At 39.1% G+C, this 27,102-nt stretch overlaps 1 protein-coding gene across 3 annotated transcripts in view; it reads right to left on the minus strand.

Annotated features, from left to right (window-relative positions):
- Nucleotides 1-1,151: 1,151 nt before the first annotated feature.
- TSC22D2 (TSC22 domain family member 2) overlaps nucleotides 1,152-27,102 on the minus strand; it is a 36,425-nt gene continuing 10,474 nt past the window's right edge. The window contains exons 2-4 of one of the 3 annotated variants that reach the window (XM_081190176.1): nucleotides 19,062-19,133; nucleotides 4,438-4,489; nucleotides 1,152-1,440 (exon numbers count right to left, since the gene is read on the minus strand). In XM_081190176.1, the coding sequence (XP_081046302.1) occupies nucleotides 1,189-1,440; nucleotides 4,438-4,489; nucleotides 19,062-19,133 (376 nt within the window). In that variant the 3' untranslated portion in view covers nucleotides 1,152-1,188. Of the gene's footprint in view, nucleotides 1,441-4,437; nucleotides 4,490-4,688; nucleotides 5,162-19,061; nucleotides 19,134-27,102 lie in introns of those variants that run through there. The other 2 variants (XR_014007046.1, XM_081190177.1) reach the window with 2 other exon arrangements.

Below are 27,102 nucleotides of genomic sequence, written 5' to 3' on the forward strand. Positions count from 1 at the left end.
AACACCATTTTAAATGAACAAAAGATGGCTCACTTCATTTTTTAAACTAGTGCGTAACACACCAGCTCAGCTCCACCAACACTAGCTGTTCTTTTTTTTTATTATTTGACATTGTTCACAGACTATTACATATCACAATAAGAGTGCTGGATAAAACATGAGGTACGAAAGTGGTTCAAAGATTATAGGTCATGCAGATCATGCTAGACAGCAAAGAAAAATGTGAATGAGAACACTAAATAAAAATACATAAAGAATGTGCATTATAAAATAAAAACTCAATTACACAGCTTTGCTTCTTTGGTTACAAAGTAGGTTGAACAATTTCACAGCTTTTTATTCCCACCCAAAAAATAATAATAATCATACGAAATGTCAAAAAGCAGAGGAATCATGGCAATTTCTCTATTAGAAAGTAGAAACAGAAATGAGCAAAGTTTTCTTCATCAAAATAGCCCATCAATTATCTCACAATGACTGGCGACTACCTGTACAGACGCACTATGGTCTTCATACTTACAATATACAAAAATTTACATTCAAGCTGGGTCTTAACTACTGAAAATAAATACCAAAAGGTAAATTGCCATTAGTGTTAGAAATATGCCAGGATTCTTTTGTTCAATTATTGCCTAAACATTTTATCTATTAAACTCAATCCTGCCTATATCAATTTTTACTGATACTTACATTTATTTTTTTTAAAAAAATTAAAAGTTCTGTGACATTGTTCATGTACATTATGAATAGCAGCCCTGTAATAAATAAAAACACAAATAAATGAAACTAATGTAGGCAAATGTTACTTATAATTGAAAGAACAGTGGCTCTAAAGATGAGTTTGTTGCTATGTGAAAAAGCAAGGCTCAAAGTAATCCATGAGTAATGGAAACCTTGAAGAGCCTCACCAAAGCTCTTAAAGACCCCACTCATGTGCACCAAATAAATGCAGACTTTTGCATTATAACTCCTTCTATCATTTCCCTTTTGCACTGATGGCATAATTGAACACCAACTGTGCTGCATGACATCTCAGTGAGGGAAAGCTCTTGTAGAATGATTGTCTAATACTGAAAAGGCCAAAACACACAACTGAAGCATGGCTACTCGCTTTCATATAAAGTGGAAAGAACACCAGTGGCACACAAGGACAGATTGCTTTCAGTTTCTTAATGAGGCAAGAAAGCTTTATGCTGAGGAGACATTCGGCTGCTGCGGAGGTTGCGTTGGCTGTACTATCACTGTTTGCTGTTGAGAAGTGCTACTGGGGTTGGCCTGTTGGGTTGAGAGCTGGGATAACTGATCGTTGTTTGAGAGAGATTTTAACAGTGCATTTTCCCGTTCAAGTAAAGAGTTTCTTTCGACTAATTCTTTTATTTGTTCCTTCAGTACTTCCACTTCTTCTCTGACTGCGTACATCAAATGGCTTTTCACCAGATCCTGCAAACGGCAAATTAATCGTTAGATTTAATTTCTATAAACAGACTTTTACTTTGCACCAAATTCTTGGGCGTAACTTCATTAACCGTTAAATTTGGATCCTAGCACCACAAGTTAAATAGAAATATCTAGAAATCGAAATACACAGGATTAACTCCCCAGCATTGAATTCACTTGCTGTATTATGGCCAACTTCCAAAGCACTCAAAAAACACCAATGCTACAATGTCTATATGTTGCTTTCAGGAAGGTAACCTAAATACAGGGGTTTCTTACTCTCAAAAAGCTTCATAATATTTTTGTTGACAGTAATAGATAATAAGCAATGCTCTAGTTCAGAGAGCTCTCCAAAATGGTGGCTGAAAACCCATAAACATTAAAAAGGTAAAGGTACCCCTGACCATTAGGTCTAGTCACAGACAACTCGGGGGTTGAGCGCTCATCTCGCTCTATAGGCATTTGTATGCAGACAGCTTCTGGGTCATGTGGGCAGCATGACTAAGCCGCTTCTGGCCAACCAGAGCAGCACATGGAAACGCGGTTTACCTTCCCGCCAGAGTGGTACCTATTTATCTACTTGCACTTTGACGTGCTTTCGAACTGGAGCTGGGACTGAGCAACGGGAGCTCACCCCGTCGCAGGGATTCGAACTGCTGACCTTCTGATCAGCAAGCCCTAGGCTCTACATTAATATCTCACACCTCAAGGAGCTCAGATAATTATATTTAAGCTTCAACACCCCTATGAAGTAAATCATAGTTGCTATTGCCCATCAAGTCAGCATCCTGGCTAAACAGGGACAGAACTTGTCTGTGACAAGTAAACTGTTGTAAACTGGATGAAAATGGTCTCTTTTCTCATGGGCAAATGTAAGAAAACAAACGCTGTGACCCAAGCTTCCTATTTTGGCTAATTTTTAAGAAGTTCTGCTCTTTTAAATCTGAGGATCACAACCACAGGCAAGTTATTTTTACAGAACCTATATTGTATGTATGATTAGATTGATTTTGTGTGCTTCTGAAGTAACCCCCAATTTTGCCATATTGCTTAGCTTTGAATTCTGTACATTCTTTATGATTACGTACAAACAAAATCTTTGTCTACTCTTGTTTGCAGCAGTGACACTGGGGCTAACAGAGCTGGTACTCTGGAAACTAATCCACTTGCACCACAGGGATCCCCACCAGCTCTCCATCACATGACCATAAATACTGATTAAAAATATGGGGCTTGCTAGCCTTGCCCAACTTGAACTGACGCGTTTTGAGTGGCAACACTTTTCTTATCAGAAAACCCATGGAAAGACTGGAGGATCACATTCCCCTGGATGAACTTGACCATTCAGTTCTATCTTCAGAGAGCCTGTTCCTGCCTTTAGAGATTAAGTAGGTGGCAACTGATCACAGGGAATTTTTCACTGGCAGGGCTCAGTCTTTGCAACACTCTCCTGAGAGCAGACCACTTAGCATCTATTTTTCTGCCTTTCACATATTAGAGGAAGGCACTCCATTTCCTGGGCTTTTTGCAGCAGCTGCTTTTTTACTTTTTCATTATGACTAAGCTAGTAAAAACAAACCAGTTTTACCATTCCTATAGTGATCTGATGCACATTTATGAGGGAAGGTAGGTTATAAAATGTTTTCAATAAAGAATTTCAAGCAACTTGGAAATGAAGCTGTTTCCGGAGCCCAAAAGTATCTTCGCATAACTGGTGGGAGCCAACACAACAGGAAACAGCACATTAGTTTGGAACATTAAAGTAGACTACTGACTTTGGCATTTCATTGAATAGAATAATGCATTCGGACCAATATTCGCTTAGACTCAGGGCAGAAAGAAACACTGTTTTCTGTCCATGGTTTGCCCTACTATTTTTTTCAGTAGAATTTGTTCTCCCTTCATTTTTTTCCTCCAAAACTGGATGGCTGGAAAGCATGCAGATGTAATAGCTCTTCCTCTAGCTCCCAAGCCTTTTGTAAACTAAAATCCTTACACGTGCTATTTTTTAAAATGTCTGGATGCAGTACTGAACAGGCCCGCGGAAGGGGAGAGTGGCAGCCAAGTACACTTGCCCTGGGCCTCAGAGGGCTAATCCAGTTGGGGAGCCCGGCTAGGAGCCAGCTGCCTTTTTGTCTGAGCATAAAACTTTATTCTAACATGACTCCCGGGCCTGAGACAAGGTCTGCACAGGCCTGGTACTGAAGCAATGGCCAACACATCAAAGATTTTGGATAGCAAAGCAATGCTTTTGACCATACCAAACAATGACGTGCTAAAGTAATTGCAGTCCTACTAGAGAATTAGCATTGTCTTGGTGTAAGCTAAAACTTTTGGACCTGGGTATGATGTACAGTGGTACCTCTGGTTACGTACTTAATTCGTTCTGGAGGTCTGTTCTTAACCTGAAACTGTTCTTAACCTGAAGCACCACTTTAGCTAACGGGGCCTCCTGCTGCTGCCACCGCCGTGCGATTTCTGTTCTCATCCTGAAGCAAAGTTCTTAACCCGAGGTATTATTTCTGGGTTAGCGGAGTCTGTAACCTGAAGCGTATGTAACCCGAGGTACCACTGTACATTAACTTCACTGTAGTAATATATCGGTTTACACATGGATTCTCCCACCCACCCCCCGAAAGTGCATGAACACATTTGGAATGGCACTACATGAATTTCCAGATGACTTTACAATTGGTGCTTCTTTGTTCATAATTGCATAAATGGCATGGCATAAGGGCACAGTGCCGGCAAGCAGCAGGTTGAAGCCTAACATGTTCATGCTATACATGATACTGCATTATCATGTAAACTGCTGTTTTCCACCTATATGGAGTCCTCAACAGACAAACAATTGCTTGTGTCTGCTTTATGATTTTCTACCTTTAACATCTCTTCCTGATGTGGCCTTACAATCCATCAATGTAGGTTATGCAAAAATGACGACAGCAGGCTACAAACCCAGCGCTCTTTAAGAATTAAACAGTTCAGTTCTCTACTTACCATCGCCTGTTCTATTTTGTTGTCAATGGCTACAACACTCGCACCAGATGCACTGTTTAAAAGAAAAGACAAAACACATGTACATGAACTCCAGTGACCTCTGGAATGTTGTTCAGCAAAACTGAATGAAAGGCAAATTGCTCCTTGTGTATTTTATTATGGTTTCCCACAACAACAAAAATGCAGCATTTATATATAATGCTTTTCAGTGCTCAAACTGCTTCTTATGTATCTCAGCAATAATTACAAACCTTTAAGGATGGTCAGTCGGATCTCCATATACTCAGGAACAAGATGGAAAAGAATTATATCCTCAGATCATAAAGATTCAATTCCAGAGAAAGTTAGACATATTTAAGTCCCATCAAAATCAATGGGTGTTAAGCATTTAAGTGCTTTCAATGGGACTTAGACATGACTAGTTCTTGCCAGAATGGGCCCAAGGTGTATCTAAGCAAACTGTGGCCCTTGTTTAAGCAGTGAACAGGCCTCTCCAGAGAGTACAATGAGATAGTGATGTCATTATCCTATTGGTTGTCATGGTTTGGTACCCTGAGCACCCTTTTTGTGTAACTTAATAGTTCACAATTATAACCAAGTCAACCGCTTTGGTGCTTTTGTGTATGTTAAAGTGGCATTTGGATGCAAACTTGTTTTGTCTACCGTGACAGCCAGTATATACAGTATATACCTAGGTATTATCCAATATGACGGAAAGCCAACATTTATGTCTCAATTCAAACGATACTATAAGCAGGATGTACTGTAATTTGGACACCTCCAACATACGGCACACAGAAAAATGAGACCAATTTTGTTGGGTTGTTGTTGTTTTTTTTAAAAAAAGCTACTGGATGTTTGCGTTTCAACTTTTTTCAGTATAACACCGAATGGGGCACAACTGTTGACCTGGAGCATGTGATAAAACTTAAAAACATGTAGTTCCCAAGAGATTAGAGATCATCTTGAATAGAGGACTCTTAAATCCATTTCAAGATGCTCAGTGTGTTGGCCCAATGAGGAGCTTTCTTCAAAAGCCCAATGTGGCCTAGTTTTGTAAGCAGGAGATGTCATACCATCAACTGCACAACATGAATTTAATTGGTCAGAGATCCTGTGCTCACATTTATTTATTTATTTTTTAGTTTAAAAAATAAATCAATAATTCTATGCCACTGTTCTGGACAAAGACCAAACAAAATGGCTTATAACATTGTGACTAAGTCTACAAGCGTTAAATTAGAGGCACATCATCCTGGCCCTTATTGATCAAAACAAATGAAAGCACATTTCTGTAATTAGAAGAGGATTTGCAACTTACTATTTTAAATTAGGATTTATACTTTCTAAATGCTACATAAATAAAGTAGGCTACATGCATGCATTAGGCAAGTGGAAGAACTGCTAGGTATCACGGATTTCCCCTGACCTCTGCAGTCCCCCGCCCAGCTGCTCCTAGGGGCAGGAGGGTCCTCTTGAGCATTATGGGATGTGGTGCAGAGAGCTGCCATGAAAGACCAGTGAAGATTGGATGGGGAGATCAGTGAAACTGGGTGCCTTTCCTTGCAAGAGGAGAAGTGTTTCTACTTGCCAACTAAGAAATTTTTATCTTGAGAGTTCAGTAAGGAGATTTGCAATTCAATAACTGCCAATTTTAAATTTTAAAGCTCAGGTTTACCATGGAAATTCATTTTGCCATATTTTAAAATGTGGCATTTTGTATTCAGCAGCAGACAACTCAAACAAGTTTTATCTACTTGTCATTTCTGACACCCACCCTACTTTTTCCTGCTGAAAAAGTTTACATGTGATTACTCCTTTTTCATAATCCAGCATTCAAGCAGAAGACAAATTTAAATGCTCATAATTGGATTATATGTTATTACAAACCCTGCCCCAACATTGAGAACTTGTTTCTCCTTTCAAATGATGCCGCTGCAGCACCAGAGGTCAACCTCAAACGTGCAGTATTGCTTAGTTCAGAACATATTTAATATGTTATGTAGAAATACTCATTTTGTGTATTGCAAGAAGAGCAAGTTTACTCCATTTAAGTAATAACTACTTAATATATTGATTTGTATTGTACCACACAACTTCTAACGCCAGTTTCTTGACCATTTTATTAATGTACGCTTAATGTATTTCAAATAAAAGGGGGGGAGCAACAAGACAAGACAGGTTGCTACTCACAAAGTATTACTAAACAACCTTCATAAAATGTTTAAAAGGAAGTAATTAAACAGGGGTAACTAGAGTCCAACTCTGAGAAAAGAAGCAAGGACTCTATAAGTTTTAAAGGTTTATGTGTGTTCTATGGCCTATTCTAAAAAATGCACTTCTGCATGGAGACACACCTGCTATTCATGTGGGGCTGTTTCACCCCTTATGCTAGAATACTGTTTGAGAAAAGTTTGACTATGCTCAAAGCCTCTACCCTTTGGACTAGCCCTTACAAGAAGCAGCATAAGAACTATTCTAAACCTATCTGTCTTCCAGTCACAGCACTCCAATCAAGCTCTATCATTTGAAAATAGTTTTTTCCCCAGTTTGGCCATTCTTAAAGATTAAGCGAAGCCTATTAAAAGTGGTAATTCCAACTAGAAATGCCAGCGTTAGCTAGCAGTAAATGGTTTTCAGTGAATGTAGGAACCAATACCAGCCATTTTGTACTATTTGAGAGCTTAACTAGATAGCAAACCAAAGAAATGCACATTTCCAATAAGAGTGCCATCTCAAAATGCTGCTCTTAACATTCCCAACTATTTCAAAAGTACAGATAGGTAGCCGTGTTGGTCTGCCATAGTCAAAATAAAAAAAAATAAAAAAAATTCCTTCCTGTAGCACCTTAAAGACCAACTAAGTTAGTTCTTGGTATAAGCTTTCGTGTGCATGCACACTTCTTCAGATACACACTAACTTAGTTGGTCTTTAACTAACTTAGTTGGTCTTTAAGGTGCTACAGGAAGGAATTTTTTTTTTATTTCAAAAGTAGTCTGCCTTCTGCACTGGGACAGAACAGCGTACAAGACACGCAAGTCTGAAACACAAATAACTAGTTGTGTGGTTCTTTGATCCTGGCCAACCTTTCAAGGTGAAACACAATTACAGTATATGAATAGCTGGTTTCCTTGTTCCAACTTACCTCAAAAGTGAAAAATAAGTGTACAGCGGAAATTAATTTCACCTTTTCTATGTAATGTTTTCCTGAAACGTTTAAATGTTTATACGAATAAATGAGAGAAACACTGAAATTAGTCTTCCTTGGATATTCAAAAATGAGCCAATTTAAAAGATCACCTGTATGATTTTAGAATTACTGTGCAATTTTTACTCATGTTGAAAGACAAAACAAAAATCAATTCTGTATTGAGTATATCTGAAGGAGCGTCTCCACCCCCATCGTTCTACCCAGACACTGAGGTCCAGCACCGAGGGCCTTCTGGCAGTTCCCTCACTGCGAGAAGCCAAGTTACAGGGAACCAGGCAGAGGGCCTTCTCGGAAGTGGTGCCCTCCCTGTGGAATGGCCTCCCACCAGATGTCAAAGAGAACAACAACTACCAGACTTTTAGAAGACATCTGAAGGCGGCCCTGTTTAGGGAGGCTTTTAATGTTTGATGTAGTACAGTATTTTAATATTTTTTTGGGAAGCCGCCCAGAGTGGCTGGGGAAGCCCAGCCAGATGGGCATGGTATAAATAATAAGTTGTTGTTGTTGTTATTGTCATGGAGCAGTGTTCACAGATATGCAAAGTGCATATAGGAAACAAATGACCCATTTCAGTGGATGGAATAGTTTTACTTAAAAGTCCTATGTTTTCATCACAAAAGATGTGATTCTTGAAGAACCAATAACTATATCCTTCCCTTTGAGTTGGTACAATTATTCTGAACATGTCTAAAATAAACTTTTCAGTAATATAAACACTCAAATATTGCTGAAGAGCATACTGTTTAAATATCCATGTTCAAATATGGACTTCTATATTTAGGAGGCTGATTTAGGGGGCTAATTTGAATTTGGAAGCAAAACTAAGTTTTACCTCCTTCAAAAGCAGACAAGAAAGGAAACTGGCTTTTATGTTTGAGAGGTTTCATACCCTATTAAAAAAGCAGCCTTTTAATATTTTGCATGTTTACATTTTCAAATAGTCTTCATACACCTTGCGTATCAAGAGAACATTCCTCAGATCTTCTATGGCCCTTACATTCTTGTTTTTTGTTTGTTTTTTGTTTTAAAAATAGTTGGCACACTTAATAGATACTGTAAGAAATGGGAGCTTTAATACTGAAAATGCGTTTTATTTTTCCAGAGTCCCGCACACCCTTGACAAGGGAAACTGTAAGTGTTTACACACTAGTGCTGGAAGCCTCTGAGCCTAGGTGGGCAAACTGGAATGCCTGGTCTTAGAGGACAGTGTTAATACAGCTGGTGCAATGGATAACCAGTGGGACCCTTTTATCACTGGATATGGACCCTATAGGAAGGACAGAAGGGGACTCAGTGGAGATGGTGTTGCTCTTCATGTTGAAGAGGGCACTGAGTTCAAGAAAAAGAACTCTCAAAAGGGCAGACCCCTCCACATAATTGCTATACGTGGTGATACCAAGAGTAATAGAATTCTGTGGGCATGCTAACAGCTCCCTGATCAAAATGTTCATGAAGATATTGCAATGAAGAATGAAATCAAGGAAGCACCCAAAACAGGAATTGTTGTACTAATGGCCGACTTCAACTATCCTCAGACAGACTGACTACACATGTTCCAGTTACAAAAAAAGGCATAAGCATAAAATTTCTATTCTATTATTTTTAAATGAAACTCAAAGAGACTTAAACATATGAACATTATGATCATAGAATCATAGAATTGTAGATTTGAAAGGGTCGTCTAGTCCAACCCCCCTGCAATGCAGGAATCTCAGCTATAGCATCCATGACAGGTGGCCATCCAACCTCTGCTTAGAAACCTCCAAGGAAGGAGAGTCCAGTTTAGAAACAAGTATAAAGCAACCTGAGACCAGAGGTAATAAATTCATAATAAATAATAACAACAACCTAAATAAACAAGTATTTATATCTAGATATCCCAAATGAATGTGCCTTAGAACAGTTGGTCAAGGAACTGACCAGAAGGGTGGTGACCCTTGACTTAGGTGCTGCCCAGAACCTGGTATGAGATATAAACGTTACTGAATCAGCTGGGAATAAGTGACCATATTGCTATTAAATTAAATACACATGTAAACAGCTAATTGTCCCCAAAATCCGCCATGGTCACATTTCAAAAAAGGAAACTTCCCCAAAATAAGTGATTGGTAAAAAGGAAGGCAAAGTCAAGAAGATTGAATCTTTCCAAATTGCTTGGGAGTCATTTAGAAACACAGCATTAGAAGCTCAACTGGAGCACATATGGAGATTAGGGCTGGGCGATATATCGATATATCGTCCAACACCGGTTTGAAGTATCGTGATAACTGTTTCATAATATTTGAGCTGGCAATATATCACAAATCACAATGTGTGTAAGGGCTAAGCGATATCTGGGTTTCAACATCGTGGTAACTCACCAGCTAAATGTTGCAAATGTTATCAGCAGCTATACCTCACATCACCAACTAAACATCACAATATCACCAGTGAAACATTGCAATCTACCACAATGACTAAAATAAGGATGGAATTATACATACGCAAACAGGACAACATCCTGGCAACTGCTACTACTTAGGGGTCTAAAATGGATAAATGTCAATATTATCATTCACCACACACTCAGTTTCATCAGCAGGCAAGTCAAAATGGCCTGCTAGGAGGCAGAAGCAGCAGTGGCAGAAACATGACCACGATACGTGTTCAGCAGTAGCGGCGACAGCCTGGTGGTGGTGGCACAATCAGTGGCGGCCTGTGCATCCTTGTGGTGGCAACTGGAGGAAGCAGCAGTAGCAGTGGCACAAACAGTGGTGGTCTGTGAGTGATGACAGGGAGTGGCGGTGGCAGCCTGCGGCAATAGCAGCAGCGGCCTGCGAGACATGCAATGACGGCAGGTGGAGGTAGTAGCAGTGGCGGCCTGCAAGGCAGTGACAGGGAGTAGCAGTGGACTGCGAGGCCTCACAGTGGCGATGGGAAGTGGCAGCAGTAACAGCACTGGCCTGAGATGCCTCGCAGAGGTGCCAGGATTTGGCAGCAGCAGCAGTGGTGGCCTGCGGGGAGCCGCATCACTGACAGGAGGTGATGGCAGCAGTAGTGGCATCCTGTGAGGCCTTGTGGCGACACAAGCAATGGGACTTGTGAGGCCTCGCAGTGGTGGCAAGAAGTGGCTGTGGCCTACAAGTCCTCCTTGCGGTAGTGGGAGGCGGCAGTTGAAGCTGCGGCAGCCTGCTCCAGCGAGGCCTTGAAGGCCACTTCTGCCACTGTCTCCTGCCACCACTACAAGCCCTCATAGGCCACCACTACTGCCGCCACCACAAGGCCTCGTAGGCTGTTGCCACTTCTGCCACAGCCGCCCACTGCCGTGGCAATGCTTCTACTGCAGGCTGCTGATTATTGTGCCCCTGCTGCCAGGCTGCTGCCAGTTCTGCCTACTAGCAGGCCTGTGGGCAGCTGGCAGTTCTAGATTATTTTTATTCACTATGACCCATCACCGTACCTTGGATTGTCCTGAATACCACCATTGGGTAGCCAAGCCCAAAACCAAAAGTCCTGATGGGCTGCATTTTGACTTGCCTGCTGATGAAACTTAGTGTGCGGTAATTGATAATATTGTCATTTATTCATTTTAGACCCCTAAGTAGTAGCAGTTGCCAGGACATTGTCCTGTTTGCCTCTGCGTAGTTCCTTCGTTATTTCAGATATCGTGATATATTGATATATCATGATGTTTAGCTGGCGATATATCGCGATATTGAAAACCAGTTATCGCCCAGCCCTAATGGAGATCAGGAAAGGTACCACAGGGATGAAGAAGATGCCAGCATGGTTAATTAGCAGAGTCAATAATGCAATTAGAAACAGTAATTTCCTTCAAAAAAGAACAAAAGAGGAATGCAAACTTTGGCAAAAGAAATGCAAGCTGACAAGAAGGGATGCTTTAGAAAAGAATTTGAGGGGTACGTTGTAAAAACATAAAAACCATCAACATTAAAAGACAACATTAGTAGCAGTGGTGGTTGAACCCTGAATGACAAGGGGCTCAGAGGTGTGGTAAAGCAGGAGCAGATTTCAGAGAAACTAAATGAATTATTTACACCTTCCTGCCTGAACTAACTTGGCCAGAAAGGGAATGTGAGAAACTGAGGCAAACAGTGGCAATGAGAAATGAAGTTCTAGATAGACCTAATAGACAGAATAAAAAGACAAATTACAGGGTCCAAATGGCAGTCACCAAGAGTTTTCAAAGTACTCAAATGTGAAACTGGAGATTACAAAAAACCCAAAAATAAAACACATTTAACTTGTCACTTAGAACAGTCCCTGTATTTGAGGACTGCAAAGTGCCCAATGTTAACACCTATTTTTTAAAGAGAGACCTGGGAGGATCCTGGAAATTACAGGCTAGTTAGCTTAACAGCTGTCCAAGGAAAACAGGTGGAAAGTTTTGTTAAAGATAAAATAACCAGGCATGTAGAACAACAAACCTTGCTGAAGCAGCACAAGCATGGCTTCTGCAAGGATAAGCCTTGCCTCACTAAACTTTGTTCTTTGAGAGTGTCAACAAGCATATAGACCAGCTGACATAAAACCATCTATGTACAAGATATAGGCACCAGCAACTTCAGTGGAACCCGAATATTTGCAGAAATACAAAAAAGGGAGGAAATACGAAGGGGGGGGGGATCTCAAGCAATGGATCCAAAACAGTCCAATGCTCAATGGTCACATATTGTGGCTACCTGCTGGCAGGGGGAACGGAAAAATTGTTTGGTTGAGGAACGGGATGGAGCGCCCTATATAGAAGTCATTTTCGTAGAAGACAAAGCAATACTGAATTGGACAAATGTATTTAAAACCATATCCAGCTCTTGGGAGGAAAATCTGAACCTAAATAACAAGTTAAAAGTGAATTATTTAACTTTGATTTGTACTCCACTATAAACTTGTGGTGCTGAAGTTGTACTCCACCATTCCATAAGATATAGGATCAGATAATAAAGCTCAAAAATTATACTCAGGACTGGTACCAATTTTATAGCACCATGAACCTCTTTTTCAAATATTATTTATCATCATTTATACTACACCTTTATACTACTATGCTGCTCTAATGTGTTATCGAGTTGATGTGACAGGAAGGTCACGAGGAGGGCTGCATGCGTCATAATTCTGCAGAAAGTGATAGCAGGAACTGAATCCCGCTCTCTCCTCCCACAGCTTTCCAAAGCAAGTATTTAGCTTTACCGAGTGAATATATTCTTGAAAGTGTGATTGTTTACTGCCTCCTGAAATCCTACAAATCAGAGCACTGCCTATTTCCACTTATGGTAGGAGTGTCATTCAGTGGCAGCTTTGGGGAAGCTGGTATTCTTAGAAATTAATTTGACAACAAAATAAGAAATGACACCAACTCCCTCAATGGCATTATTGGGGATATAGAATATGCCAGATGAAGATGATTTTGATAAAGAATCTGATAAAGAATTGAAATTATATTTTTTTTTTAGCTGTGAGGATGGCTATTTTAAGACAATGGAAATATTTAGAAGAGTTAAATAAGGATTTGTGGTTACAGTCAAATCTGGTCTATAACTATTGCTGGAAAATTAAGGTATACTGGGGGATAAACAAAACAAAACAAAACAAAACAAAAAGATTCATTTTTAACTACCTCGCAAAAGTTTATTTTATATATAAATTATGAAAACGATTTTCAAATGCCCCCTGTGAAATATGCTACTATTTGGAATACTTAGTAACTTTTCAGCTTCATGTGAAAATATTGTAAGATGCAGAGGACAATATCCTGATTTTTATCAACAAAAAGGTGGACATGTTATTACCCTCCAATAAACAATGCTCATTGTTCCCAGAGATTGTGAAGGCAGAAGCCCAAAATTGTATCTTTTGTGTGTTTCATTTTTAAGCAATTTATTGTATTATCTTTCTTTTTAAATTGAATAAATAAGAAGAAATGCCTTAAAAAAAACAGCGCTGGGAGCAGGACTGCAGGATTATTTCTCCACCATGACTGGTAAAGGTGGAATACATTACGCAAAACACCAAAAATGTCAGAATTATGCAAATTCAGAGGTATAATGCTTTTCTTATGCCTAAGTGCATAATGTATTTTTCAGTGCAGAAAACAGAGCCTTGTCCATGAGCTCTGGGGGAAGGAAGCCATTTGCTGCCCACCAGTTTTCTTCTGCTGCTGCAGCAGCTGCTGGAAGTTAAGAGTCCCAAGCCAGTTGTACCTGGATGCAGAAAACACAGCGAGAACAGGCTTTGCCTTTCACCCCAGGCTCTGGGGGAGATTAAGAGGGCTCCAGTTGTGCTCCTCCTTGACCCCAAGCAGCTGCCGTTCTCCTACAATACCTAGTCAGCTTACTCTGCACACACGCAGCAAAATGCACACATTTGTTTTAACATTTGTGACGTTATCTGTAGGAAGTATGAGGACTTTGCTTTATGCTGGCCTAGTAAAGATTAGCCACCTTCCGCTTTGATCAGCTACCAGAAACACTTCTCTTAGACCTGAGTGCCCACACCAATGCACTCCAATTTCTGGGAAGATAAATGATGATATGAATCACTATTTAAGATTTTATTCTTCATATCAGTTTACTGCCCCCAACTTGAAAGTTAAATTTTGTGAATAACTCTGAAAGGTTTCTGAATATACTGCAATAATCAAGAGCAATGAAAAAGCACAAGAAGTGGAAAACAAGAATGGGCAGTTCATATTCTCATTCACCACTGAAAATGCTTTAACTGCAGTTTATAATAGTAATGTTTTCCCTACTGCATGTAAATCACTTTGTTAAAGGGGTGGCATAAAAATGCATTAAGTATCACAAAATATCACTTTGGGAAAAGTGTACTAAATTCCATACTAATTGCCTAATAAGACACTCCACAGTCACTAGAGTAAGCTACTTTAGTGACAGGTATCTTAGGCAACTCACAAAACTGAGTTTTCAACATGCAAGTATGCAGTGTGCTGACAATTTAAGTCAACTCTTTTCTCAATATTTGATCTAATTAAGAATGTGTTAACAAAAGAGTTGCACCCATTCATGAAACAAAATAGATTGAAATTCGATAGCTGAATGCAAGTCTACTTTTTCATACTAGTGAGCCCAAATGCATTTCAGTTACATGTAGGTATCACAAATGCAAGGCTTGTAATTGATGTAGGGATTTCTTAAACCAAAAACAATTTTAAGTCACGCAGTACCTATAAGACTTCAGTCTGTACCTTTTGTAACTGCGGACTATTCCAGAAGCTTCAGTAGCACCGTTTGATGCGCATTCTTTTTGTAGTTGAAATTTCCTGCAGGGACTAAGAACGGCAGCAACGTCCTTATTTAATATGGGGACAAACTAAAATCAGAAAGCTGTCTTCAGAGAGCTGCTTTAAGTTGGTCTTCCAAACTACATTTGCAAAAGCAGTTTGGCAAAGATTCTGACAAATTATTAATAAAATCTAACTAATATCAATGTGGTGATTAATTTTCAATTTTTTAATTAGTTAAACTTATTTTTGGCCTCTATATAGGGCTGTCAATGGCCCAAAGCTGCTGCCTCATTGCACTAGTAGCCTCCAGGATTTTTAGTGCCAGTAACCAAATTAAAAACTTGGTTTTAATACAACTTGAAAAAAATACTGTTCAAGAAGTCTGCTTTCAAATCACCTACTCTATGCCCCTCCCCGATCTATTTTGAGTTATTTAAGACGGGGAAGCCTCCTGAGACTAATGCACCTAGCAACAAGCGTTCAAGTGGCGAGCCGGAGAAAACATGGAGGCTTCCCAAAGGACGCCTCGGTAGTCATCATCTTCAATTTTAAAAAGATTTGAACTATGTAGCTATCAAAGGTATTCTTGCAAATATTAATATAAAAAGTCTAAAGAAAACACAGGTTTCTTCAAAAATGCTCATTCTGCTACATGGTGTTTCAGTCTCTTGCAAATAACTATTCGTAATTTTGTGGGTTTCAAAACACTCCCCAGAAAATTGCCAGACACAAGAGAATAGACCTTATCCATTGAGTAAGTGTAGCTGCAAGGCAGTTTGCTTTGTGACTCCGACCATCTAAAAGTATAAACACGTCAAGCTTTGCACTGCAGCACAATCATTTTTACTGAAAATGTACTTTGCATGTTTAAAGAAGTTCAGTACTACTCCACTGACCTGTAAGACCTGAAAAATAGCTCTAGCAGCAGTTTCAAATGACACCCTCATGGAAACCATCAATACAACCGCAGTAAATCTCTTTTCAAAAGGAAGGCTAAAAGAAAAAGTTCTATTATAGAGGTCTGCGATTAGGCAGAGACCAGATTGTGAAAGTTACCACCTAATCTACCAAACCAAAGATGGCCTGTTTCTACTGTTCCCTATGCTGTGTGGCTTTCGACATCCATAAAAATAGTGGAAATTGGGAGATTCTAGAATACTATCATGCTATAATGTCAGAATAGTTGTAAGAATTGGACAACTCTAGCCCCTGCACACCACCACAGCTTCAGGAAAGTAGTGATAATGTTTCAGCTACAAAACTTCTGGCAAGCAGCGAAGGAACTGTTGAAGAGTGGAAAAGCAAACATCATACCCTTCCCCCTAAAATTCAGGGGATTTTTGCATGTGATGAAACTGTTTTCCTGCAGGCATCTCTTATTGTCCAGGGGGCCAATCTGGAGTGAAACAACCTTGTAACCAAACAGATCCTCAAGGCAAGCTGCAAGTTTTTAGGGCAACTCCCATTTAGCCCACCAGAGATGAATTAAGAATTAGCTTGCCTCAAACTGGGAACAAATTGTATTGTAGAATATTGTGTTCCAGGTCCTGCCTCCGATGGCAACTTGCCTTCATTAGTGATTTAACAGGGTGCATTGTCTAGCAGTAACCTGTTTTAATTTACGAACTACTGCTAGTGACCTCTTTTCAGTTGAAGTTACAAGGTAAGAAGCTTTCTGTTATATGAATAGTCCCCTGCTGTTATTGTGAAATAGAAACTTGTTTGAATATATCCCAAATATATAGGTCACTCTTAACATTTAAACTTATGTAGAAAAGTTATCCATTTATTCCAGAAGAGATCAAATTGGATGACTGAAACAAAATAGATCAACTGAGAACCTTGGCAGGTTGCAGTCATACAACTTCAGTATTAGGAGGCTTATACACCACTCAGTTCTGCCATGCATTCAGTTATTGCTTTCCAAGTCATGCAAGGCAGTAAAAGTGAACAATCAAAACACATCGTCCTGTTTTCACGTTCCTGAGCTCCGCTCAATACTGCTCTAAGAACAGATTTGGCCAATGGGGCAACTTTCATACATGATAACATCTTGGTGCAAAAGATAAAAGGCTGGAATCTACCTACACTGCAAAAGTTACTGAATGGCTAGAAATGAACATAGGATGCAACCTGTTTTTCTTTATAACTGTAGAACATGCTCTTGATTGCCAATAATGTGCATAAACTCATAAAAGTGTACTTGAATCTACAGATAGCTTTGTTATGAAAATACCTAAACTCTGCTTCCAAGGCAAAGCCCTCTCTAGAGTTCCTTATAAATGTTGGTCAACAGGTATCTAAAGGTATTGAAAATAATATTGCAAAAGTATCACAGATTTACTGTTCCAGTTAGGCCAGTCATTCCCTCCTGCAGGATATTCCATTACATTCCTTGTCCCATCAGCACCCTATGGCTACTAAGGAGGGGTCAGTCCTTACTAGTCTGTTTTGAGGATTCTCTCACTTTATTTTTTCCCCTCACCAGATTTTTTCTGTACTTCTGCAAACCTTGTGTTTTCCTGGGCCTGCTGATCTCTCTCTCTCTCTCTCTCTCTTGGGTGGGCATGGGTGGTGCCATTTTGGATAAATAAGCAGCATCACTCACACCTAAACGTTGGAAATGTTGGGATCATGGCTACATTGAATTAAATGCAGGGTGTTTTAAAAATATTCCTTAACATTACCATTCATAAAATATTCATATATTTGAAACTCTAATACTACTGAAATACCAAACATTTTCTAGTTAAGATGGTAAACTTAACCAGAAGTCTACAGGCTGAATTCAAAGCTGCTCTTTTACAAACAGAGAGGCTTTTTCTATTTGTGGAATTTCAGCAGAGGCTCCTGCTGGAAAAGGCTATTTTCACTAATCTTCATTTCAATTCCCCAACAACAGCACACTACACATTGTGGGTTCCCCTGTCCAAACTCCCCCGCCCCACTGAACCAAACTCCATAACTCTAGATATGTTATAGAAAAGATATACAGAAATGAACTCTTGCTGTTCCTGAAGCCCCTCTTTAAGTGGCATGTTTAGATACAGCACTTAAACCCTTAAATGTTAAGAGATCTTCTATTCTTAATTCAGAAGATGACAGCATTTCAGACTACTATTGTGATTTTAAATCCTGTAATTCTTCAAACTAGAATGCGTTCCTTCTGAAGTGAGCAAGCATGTGAAAAAGCAAGCTTTAGAGAAGCCATTATGTTTTCTTTGCTTCAGTAAGGCAAATGCAAACAAATGATGGTGTTTCATGTTCAAATACAAATGTCTGAACACACTATAGAAAGCTATAGCAGTAGAAAACTTGCTGTAAGCCAGAAAAGCCACCAAGCTTTCTATCTATATTATTAATATTGTGAGAATGCCAAACTGCAGATGTTGAATTAGTAATGCAACTTTTACAAGTGATGTCCTCCAAGTTGGAATTTGTTGCAGTTTCTCGCCACATGTCTAGCTTTGCCCAAATCCTTACAAAAGTTTTCCCTATCTATATTCCAATTTATAGCTGCACAATTGTAATGGTTTTCTATCAAAGTATTCCCCACATATGCTGCGTTTTCATTCTGCAATTTAAGTGACCAGTTTCCAAAAATACTTTCCACTGATAGTCTTCAAAAGCCAGGTTGGTGCTGCTGATCAACAACATTTCTTAGGCTTTTTGGTGCTGGGTAAAGACTTTTCTATTCATCCTGGTCTTCTATTCATACTGGTCCTTTCAAATTTTAAATCTGCATTTTAACTTTGGGGTTGCAGCAAGTTTTATTTTCAAATTGTGTTTTAAGCTACTTTTGCTTTTATGTTTTATCTTGCAGTTGAATAATTTTTATACTTATTTATTGTATGCCATTCTTTTTACTGGGTGGCATACAAATATAACAAACAAATCAATTACCACGACTATTCTGCCAACTACAGAAGAAAAAGAACGTGATGCAAGGAACAGGGCCAGAATCCACATGGCCCAGAAGCGAATAACCATTTGACTGACATTTTTGAATACTATGGCTGCTCTAGTCAAGTCACAGCAGCTAAGTGAAGGACGTAGGCAGAATAGGTATGTTGAAGTGAACATACTACTTGATGACGAGAAACCTGCACAGTGCAAAGCCATTCATGCATACTTCAGCATGTATGCTTTTTTTCCATACTTAAGTATTCATACCTATCCCAGAGGTTCTTTGATTCCCGTAACTTGTTCGAATGGAACACTTGGTAGAAAGTAGCTGAAGGATTCCTATGAAAGCCAGGAAATGAAACAAGATTGAGAACAGATAACAATTTGCTTGAAGGAAAATATTAAGTTTTTAGGTTTCAACATGTAGGGCTCCCCACACAAAGATCTGCAACAGCTTGTAGAGTATAGAGTAGTACAAAATAGAGAGTTCACTAACACATGTAGCAGAAAGTGTGTAAAAATATAAGTTCCATAGATAGGAAAAGAACTGCCTTGCTGGATCAGCCAGCAAGCCCATTTCCAAATGTGGCTAGCTAGGTGCCTGTGGGCATTCACAAGCAGCACACAGTGATAGCATTTCCTGTTTTTACCTAGCATCTAATGTTTAAGAAGATACAACCTCCATACATGGTGACTTCCTTCTAGCTTTCACATATAACATACTCTAGCTCACAAACAGCAGGCTTTCCTCCTAATATGTTTTCTTATATAAGCGTGTCTTTTTACAACTTTTAATTTATAAAGTTAAGATGACATACACAATGGAAATTCAAGCAGTGAAATATGAAACCATAAACTGAAGGATTCATATTTGCTCATTTGGAAACAAACAAGTCTGTCACATTGGTCAAATATTTTTGACCAAGAATATTTATAGTCTTAAACGGCAAAGACACACTTGCACATTTCACAAGTCATTTCACAAAATAGCAAGAGAAAGGAGACCCTAGAAGTCAGGTATACTGTGTAACCATCTTTCTAAAAAGAGTCAAGCCAAGAAATTCTTCATTTGAGTTTCAGTGTTCCATAAAGAACCTCTCTAATCTTGACATAAAGCCTACAAAATACTCATAACTTTTGATACACCTGAATTCAACAAGGCAACCTTTTCGCCATATCCCAATTTTCAGTGGGCTGTTCCAGACAAAGTCATATACAAACGTCTCCCCACTTAACACACGTTCAACTTAAGAGCGACTGCATATTTGAGCAGCACGAGGAAATAATTAAATAAACTGATTTAAACTGCAAAAAGGCATTAAAAGGGCAAAAATGCCCCCCAAAAGTGGGGAAATGGCCAGCAATCTCAGGATCCTTTGCACCAACCTTTGAGGCCTATGGAGAGTTGGAGTTTGAGAAAGGATGTTTGGAGGGAGCAAATATGGTGGAGTTTTGCGGATTTGTGGCAGAGTCTGGCTTTTCTATTTTGTTTTCCCCACTGTATGTGATTTCACCTATACAAGTGGTACTCGGGAACATAACCCCTGCATAAGTGGGGAGGCAACTGTAATAGCATTTTGAGAACAAGTGACTGTGAAAGTTCAAAAGCACTTGCTTCTGTTTAAAATTAACTACAGTGTCAACACAAACAGATGCTCACTGTAACTATGGTTAGAGGAAGCGAGTCAATTTCACACCAGATTTTATGAAGCTAGCTTGTTTCCACTAGCCACAGTTAATATCAACCACAGTTTAGGCATTGGGTGGCACAGTAAACAGTCATACCTCGGGATGAATACGCTTCGGGTTAGGCAAATTCGGGTTGCTCCGCGGCACAGACACGGGTTACGTTCGCTTCGGGATGCGAACGGGGCTCCGGAACGGATCCCGTTCACATCCCGAGGTACCACTGTACAGTAATTAAACTAAAATGATAGCACTGAGCTCCTTTTCTTGCAGCCATATTGAGAGAGGAGAGGGAAGGCTGCATGCAAGTCCATTGAGACTAAATCATGGTATATATAAAAATGCAGTTGTTATCTCAAAATTGAACATTAGAAGTGGGATTAAATATCATACAAAGGTGACTGTTACATCAGCTTGCCAGGTGGCACAACCTCCCCTCTCCTCCCCCTGAATGCTGTTTGGGGGGGATTCTTCAGCCCCCCCCAAAAGCAGATCTTGGGAGGCTTATGCTAGCAGAGCTTGATGTGCTTGCTTCCACTAATGCAACAACTTAGCAATAGCTTGGGAGAGAGTCAAGTACGAAATTCACACATACACAAGGTTAAAGCTTCAATGTAATCACGCTACAAGGCAAATCCAAAACAGAAAGCAAACATATAGCTCCTGAAATAAAGCAAAAATACTCTCTTGTGTCACGTCTGTAACAAGACTGACATTTTCTCAGGAAGAATTAGCTTGTAACAAAATAGTTGTTAACCACTTTCCCCAATATTTTATGAGGCTTGGGTGCGGAAGGGATGGTATGCAGAGTTGGGATAAGAGAGAGTGTACAATGTTCAGTTAGCACAATAGTGTGCAGAAATGTCTAAATGTATATCAATAATTACTCAACATTAATTATCAGTCATTGAACTTTTGATTCTTAGTCTACAAAATTGACAATTGTTTTCATGAGTTACTAATAATTCAGCTAGTCCACTATCCACATTCAGATTCATTCCAAAATTCCTGCCAACTAACAGCAGAAGCAGAAAATAAAACTTTTGTTTTCTCGACACCAGCTACAACTGCCAATTTTTCTTCAGCTACGCATATGTGATTATTTTTATTATGTATGAAAGGTGAAGGGCTGTTATCCTAATGAAGTAATCCAAAAACAAAATATTAACCATAGAAACTAAATTAGGGTTTTCTCTAAAGAGCATTTCAGAATGGCTGCAACTCAGAGAAATATACAAGCAGCTGTACAAGCCCAAAGCCCTCCTGACATGAAACTTTTGGACAGGAGCTCTCCAAGAAATGTAGTAAACTGCTTTTGGAGCCGAAATAAACTTACAAAAACAGTTTGCAATATGGCACAGATTTATGCAATTATTTGGTTGCTCCAGAAAATTCTGAAAGGGAACTTTTTCTACTGCCGCAAAGATCAACGTGTTTGACTTACACTTGTAAAAGGCAAAGAATGCCATGCAAATTTTATGTGCAGCATAAATGAGTTTTTCCAGAAATAGTTGAATAGAAATTTTTCAGGGAGAAGATTGATAAAGCAGTTTAAACATCACATTCAAACAAATGTTTACTTGCTTTTTCTTTTAAAAAACAACTTGTACAGATTTTAAGGAATGGAGCCTTAATAGCATACACCTCATTTTGGAATCTAAACTTAATTTAGGAGTAAGACAAAATATAAAAGCACTGAAAACTTTGGCACTACTGAAAAGCTGTGTGAAAAAATCATAGGGATAGTCACTTGAAAAAAATATGACTTTAAGATTTGCTTAGTATTATGTCATTTGTCCAATTTTATGTTGCACAATGTTCATTCATTTTGATATTAAATTTTTTTCTGGACAGATGCATTTCTAGAAGTGGAAAAAATTTAAACCCAAACCACAGGTTGCTCCATATTTAAGTTGGAAACGCCACTGCATGCCCAAACCTTGAATATAGCTCAGGTAGCATTTTGGATCACTTTGATTAAAATATGCAAAAACATATTATGGTGCAGCTGTTGTTGCATAGAGGAACAAGTTTCTCTCTCTTTTTTGTCAATGCTTCTAGGTTTTCAGAGGATTTTAAAAACATTTTTTTAGTTCATATGGTAAAAGGATCCCTCTACTGTCTTACATTTCCAGCAATTGCCCTTTATTGATTTTGACATTTTTACTACTCTATTTGGTTTCAAGTACCACCTATGCAGCATCTTAATAAATGTTTCTCTTAGTGTTTAGCATGCTGTAAACTTTATATTTACTTTGCCCAGCTGCTCCCATAGTGCAAAATCAATATTGCGTCCCACGTCCCTGGCCCAATTTATCATTGAAGGTTTAACCATTTCCTCCATTGTATCCCACTCAAGTAGTTATACATTTTTAATAATATTTTGACCCTGGATCCTAATATTATCTTTTCAAACTGTGAGGCCTGCATTTTTAACGAGATACAGTATTCAGTGCTTCAAGGCTGGCAGTTTTAGAATATGAAAGAGGCAGCTGAAGTATATCGCACTAGCAATTAGGCTAAAGGAAGGGCCTGGGTCAACTAGCATATTTACTTTTTAAAGTATTCTAGAAAACAGGTGTGGCATACCATGTTCCTAATACAGTTTTAGTAAAAACTTATTCAGAATACAAGCCAGAAAGCAGTGCAAGTATGCCCCTGAACAGCTGGCTACCTGCTACTGACAATCCTTTAAAAAAAGAAAACAATACTGTCAATGTTCAACCGGTTGGGACTAAAGCCAGCTTTGTTTTCCCTTTCTTCTTGCCTCCCCCATCTTTGGACCAACTTACCTGCTTCAGTCTCCTCTTTTCACACCATTTCCTTGTTTTATACGTCTCCTCCCCACCTCTGTGCTTTTTCTCTTTTCATTTTCCTCTGAATGCCTTGAGTGGCTAGCACTTTCGATCTATCGCTACCTCTCTGGATAGATCACATTTAATATAAACACTTTGTACCTATGATTTAAAGGGGTTTTAAATTAAAAACAAGAAAAACAATACAAAGAAAGCAATGGATAATAGTCAAGATTTTTAAAGTTTTAAATTAATTTAGTTGTTTCAACAACATTTCAAAATGCCTGGGTAAATAAAAAAAGGATTTTGCTTGGCGTCTAAAAGATAGCAAACAGGCATACACCTCCCTGGGAAGGGAATCACATAGCTTGGGTACCACAATGGGGAAAGACCTCTCCCTTGTACATGTAAGTTTCCCCTGTGATGCAGATGGTATTCAAAGAAGGATTATCAGTCTGTGCCAGGCAAAACGCTGGCTGCTGCCTTCTTATGTGATATGTTCTGCCCATGCTGAACTACAAAGTGTCATGCATAAAGCAAATAGCCATTTGTGGAGATGGTAATTCAGGCATCATATTGATAAGACTACTGGTTGATGTGACATTCTACCTTAAATATGACTAGTTTCTTTGAATCCAAATTCTGAAAGTAAGCAATACCACTGGTGTTCATTCACATTTTTTCTATTAATGAACTATAATGAACTGAAGAGCAAGTTGAGAAGAGATTAGAAACAGTGGGAGTGGGGTTAATGTGTTCACCAAGCACTCAAGGAAAGTACTCCAGGTACTGTTTAAATATTATCTGTTCTACATATAATTATTTTTTTAGATCATACATGTGGGTAAGCTGTGGATATATTGAACTGTTGGTTGGAGAGAATACAAAGCAATTCTTTGACTCCTTCATTAGATAGCTGAATTAGCAACATACCTGGAAACTTATGTTCAGGACAAAAGTATGCTTTTACTATGCTAAGTTTGGGAGAGAAAAAACCTTAGCTACTGTGGAGGTTTTAACAACACATGAGACTTGTTGGCTGCCATCTTTTTCACATACAATGCCTACCCAGATATGTAGTATGTTTACTGTGCTTAGCTTATTGCTGATTTTATTTATTATTTGACTTTTTTAAATGACTTTTTAACAGTTTTACTAATAAGGTTATTGTTTTGCTCTTTTTATCGTACCTTATTTTGATCTAGAGTTTTAACTTGTAAAACACATTTTGGGGTGCCTTGGCAGAAAGGCAGTACAATGGACCCTCGGGTTACGTACCTCTCTGGATATGTAATCTTTGGATTGTGAAAGCGGCAAACCCGGAAGTATTTTCCCGGGTTTCACCACTCGCACATGCGCAGAAGCGCTTTGTGCGCATGCACGGAAGCGTTCTATTGCACTCTGTGTGTGTGCAGAAGCTGCGCCTCTGGTTACAGATTTTTTGGGATGCGCATGGACCCCCCAGAATAAATTAAATCCGTATCCAGAGGGTCCACTGTATATGAACAGCTCACTATACTCTATAATGTATATTTCCAAATACAGGCCATCCGTGTTTGGAAAAGAGGGCAATATTATAGCATTTTCCATAAAATAACATACTTGAAAGTTGGATGCCTTATGTTCCAAACCTCCTGGGTGACTATTAAAGCTTACAGAAAATCAGAGTCAATCAACATCAACACAAAACCCTTGGTTAACATTATAATACAGAACCAGATTTTCAATTATGCCTTTCTAATGGTTTTTTTTCTGACACTGTAATAGCAGTATTATCTTTAAATTCTGTTGGTACTCATTATGTATAAATACTAATTGAATGTCTATGCACATAGCTGAAAAAATGCAAGTTAATCAACCTCATGTTTCCATCAAGCACCTTGAGTTCAAGCCATGATGTAAAGGAAGATCCCAGGAAGGGGTTCAAGCCCCAATCTGCACTAACTTCAAGCACCGTTTTGGCAGGGACTGGGTCCGGCTGGGAGCTCCTGAGTGAAGAAAGATCCCAGCAGGGCTTGCAACTGTCACCTAGTTCAATAGGCACGGACTACATGTCCCACTTGGCAAAGAACAATTTTAAGATTCCAGGTTGTTCCCGTACAGCCCCACAGTTGATGGCATAGTTTGGGGGGGGGGGGGGGAAGGCTTCATAGACCCAAGCTAGGGCTCCTACCGAGCCAAACTAAGCCTTTGGGCAAGAAACTCCACACTGCTGTGCTAAACCATAGTTTAGTGTTACATCTGAACAAAGACATTCATATCCATCTGTTTTTCCACTGACACTCTGAATTCTATGGCTTTATTCTTTCAAAAAATGCTCAAAGCATCCTACAGTCTAATTATGGGTGGATAGTGAGTACTCTGTCCATGTCTCATTTCCTGCAACCAGTGTCTGTAATCAGGAAAAGCAGTCTCTTTTCCAGCTGGCTGACTGTTCTATTGTTTTTATGAAAGCATAACTCAAGAAGCCAGATGTTCATAGTTGTCATCTCTTGATTTGGGGAGGGGGATTTACCCCATAAATAATTCTACTAACAGTGATTACTGGAAATGCTGGGGAACTACTCACCAAAATAGCAGAGGAAGAGACCATTTAACCTTCCAGCAGAAAAATCACGGGATTCATGGGAAATGGCTAAACCGAGTATGAGTACAAACTAAGTTTAGTTTCTATCCAGATAACCTGTATCTCACTGCTTTTTCATAGAAACTTAAAATGGTGTTTCAGTGTGCATTCTCAATTTAAAATGAAAAGGACTATTCATATTTGTATTCTATTTGTGCTTTTGGTTTCACACCCAATATTTATCAGAGGAACAAAAACCTATGCATATTCCTTCTTGTTGCACTTCCGTAAGCAGTCAGCAGAACACTTCAAGTAGAGATGGTATTACTACACTAAATTAAGTGTTCTCTCATCAATCTCACTAACACACCAGTTTTTGTTCTATTTTACTTTTTAAATTCCCATGCCAAAATACTTTCCATTGCCTGATACTGTTGTTGTCTAAGCTGTGTTTCATAGAATAAGAAGGACAGTGAGCTACTGGTTTAGAAGGCCTAATAATGTAAGAGTCCCTCAATAAGCTATAATGTGCCTGAACATTAAGTTCACGTGGTAAGAACGTTTATGGCACAGAACCCAAGGTCCTGGTTTTGACTTTTGAAGTCATAAATAATTTGGTAATAGAACTCCTGAAGAGGTCCTAATTATTTCTCTCCAACTGAGGGGAGGGCATGGAAATCCTAATTGGTTGCTGCCTCAAGTTATGAGTTTTCTGTACCTATAAGACTTGGGAAAACCAGGGCCAGGATCTCCCTTCTTTGGGCTGTATTGTGGTAGCAGGAGCTAAACCTGCAGAAGGGTGGCAAAAGTAAACATTGGTCTTGAGGCTTTCAAAAAGGAACTAGTTACCTGACATGAGCCCTCAGGGTGGCTTAGGTAAAAATAATATCTAAACCAAACAGAAATACAATCACCTTTTTCTACATGTCTGCTGCAATAGCTGTTTTGTTAGTCTGGAGGAGACTTTTCAGGTCTGACCTTTTTTCCCCTTCCCAATGGGGTGGGTGGGAGAGAACACATATTGCTCCCTTTAATAGCAAACTCAGGTGGTGAGCACCCGCTGAATTGGCCACAGAGAAATAATAGGGAGGGTATCAGCATGCTTAGGGGAACCTGAATTTGCAGAATTATTTGGTTTTTACAAAGTCTAACCATAACTTCAACTACACATAGATTTCAAGGTGGCGTACACAAAATATAAGTATTAATACAATGTTAAAGACAATAAAAATTAAAACCTAGTGGAATATAAAATAATAGT

The sequence above is a fragment of the Podarcis bocagei genome (genome assembly GCF_964188305.1).
Source record: "Podarcis bocagei genome assembly, chromosome: 4".
Lineage (NCBI taxonomy): Eukaryota > Metazoa > Chordata > Lepidosauria > Squamata > Lacertidae > Podarcis > Podarcis bocagei.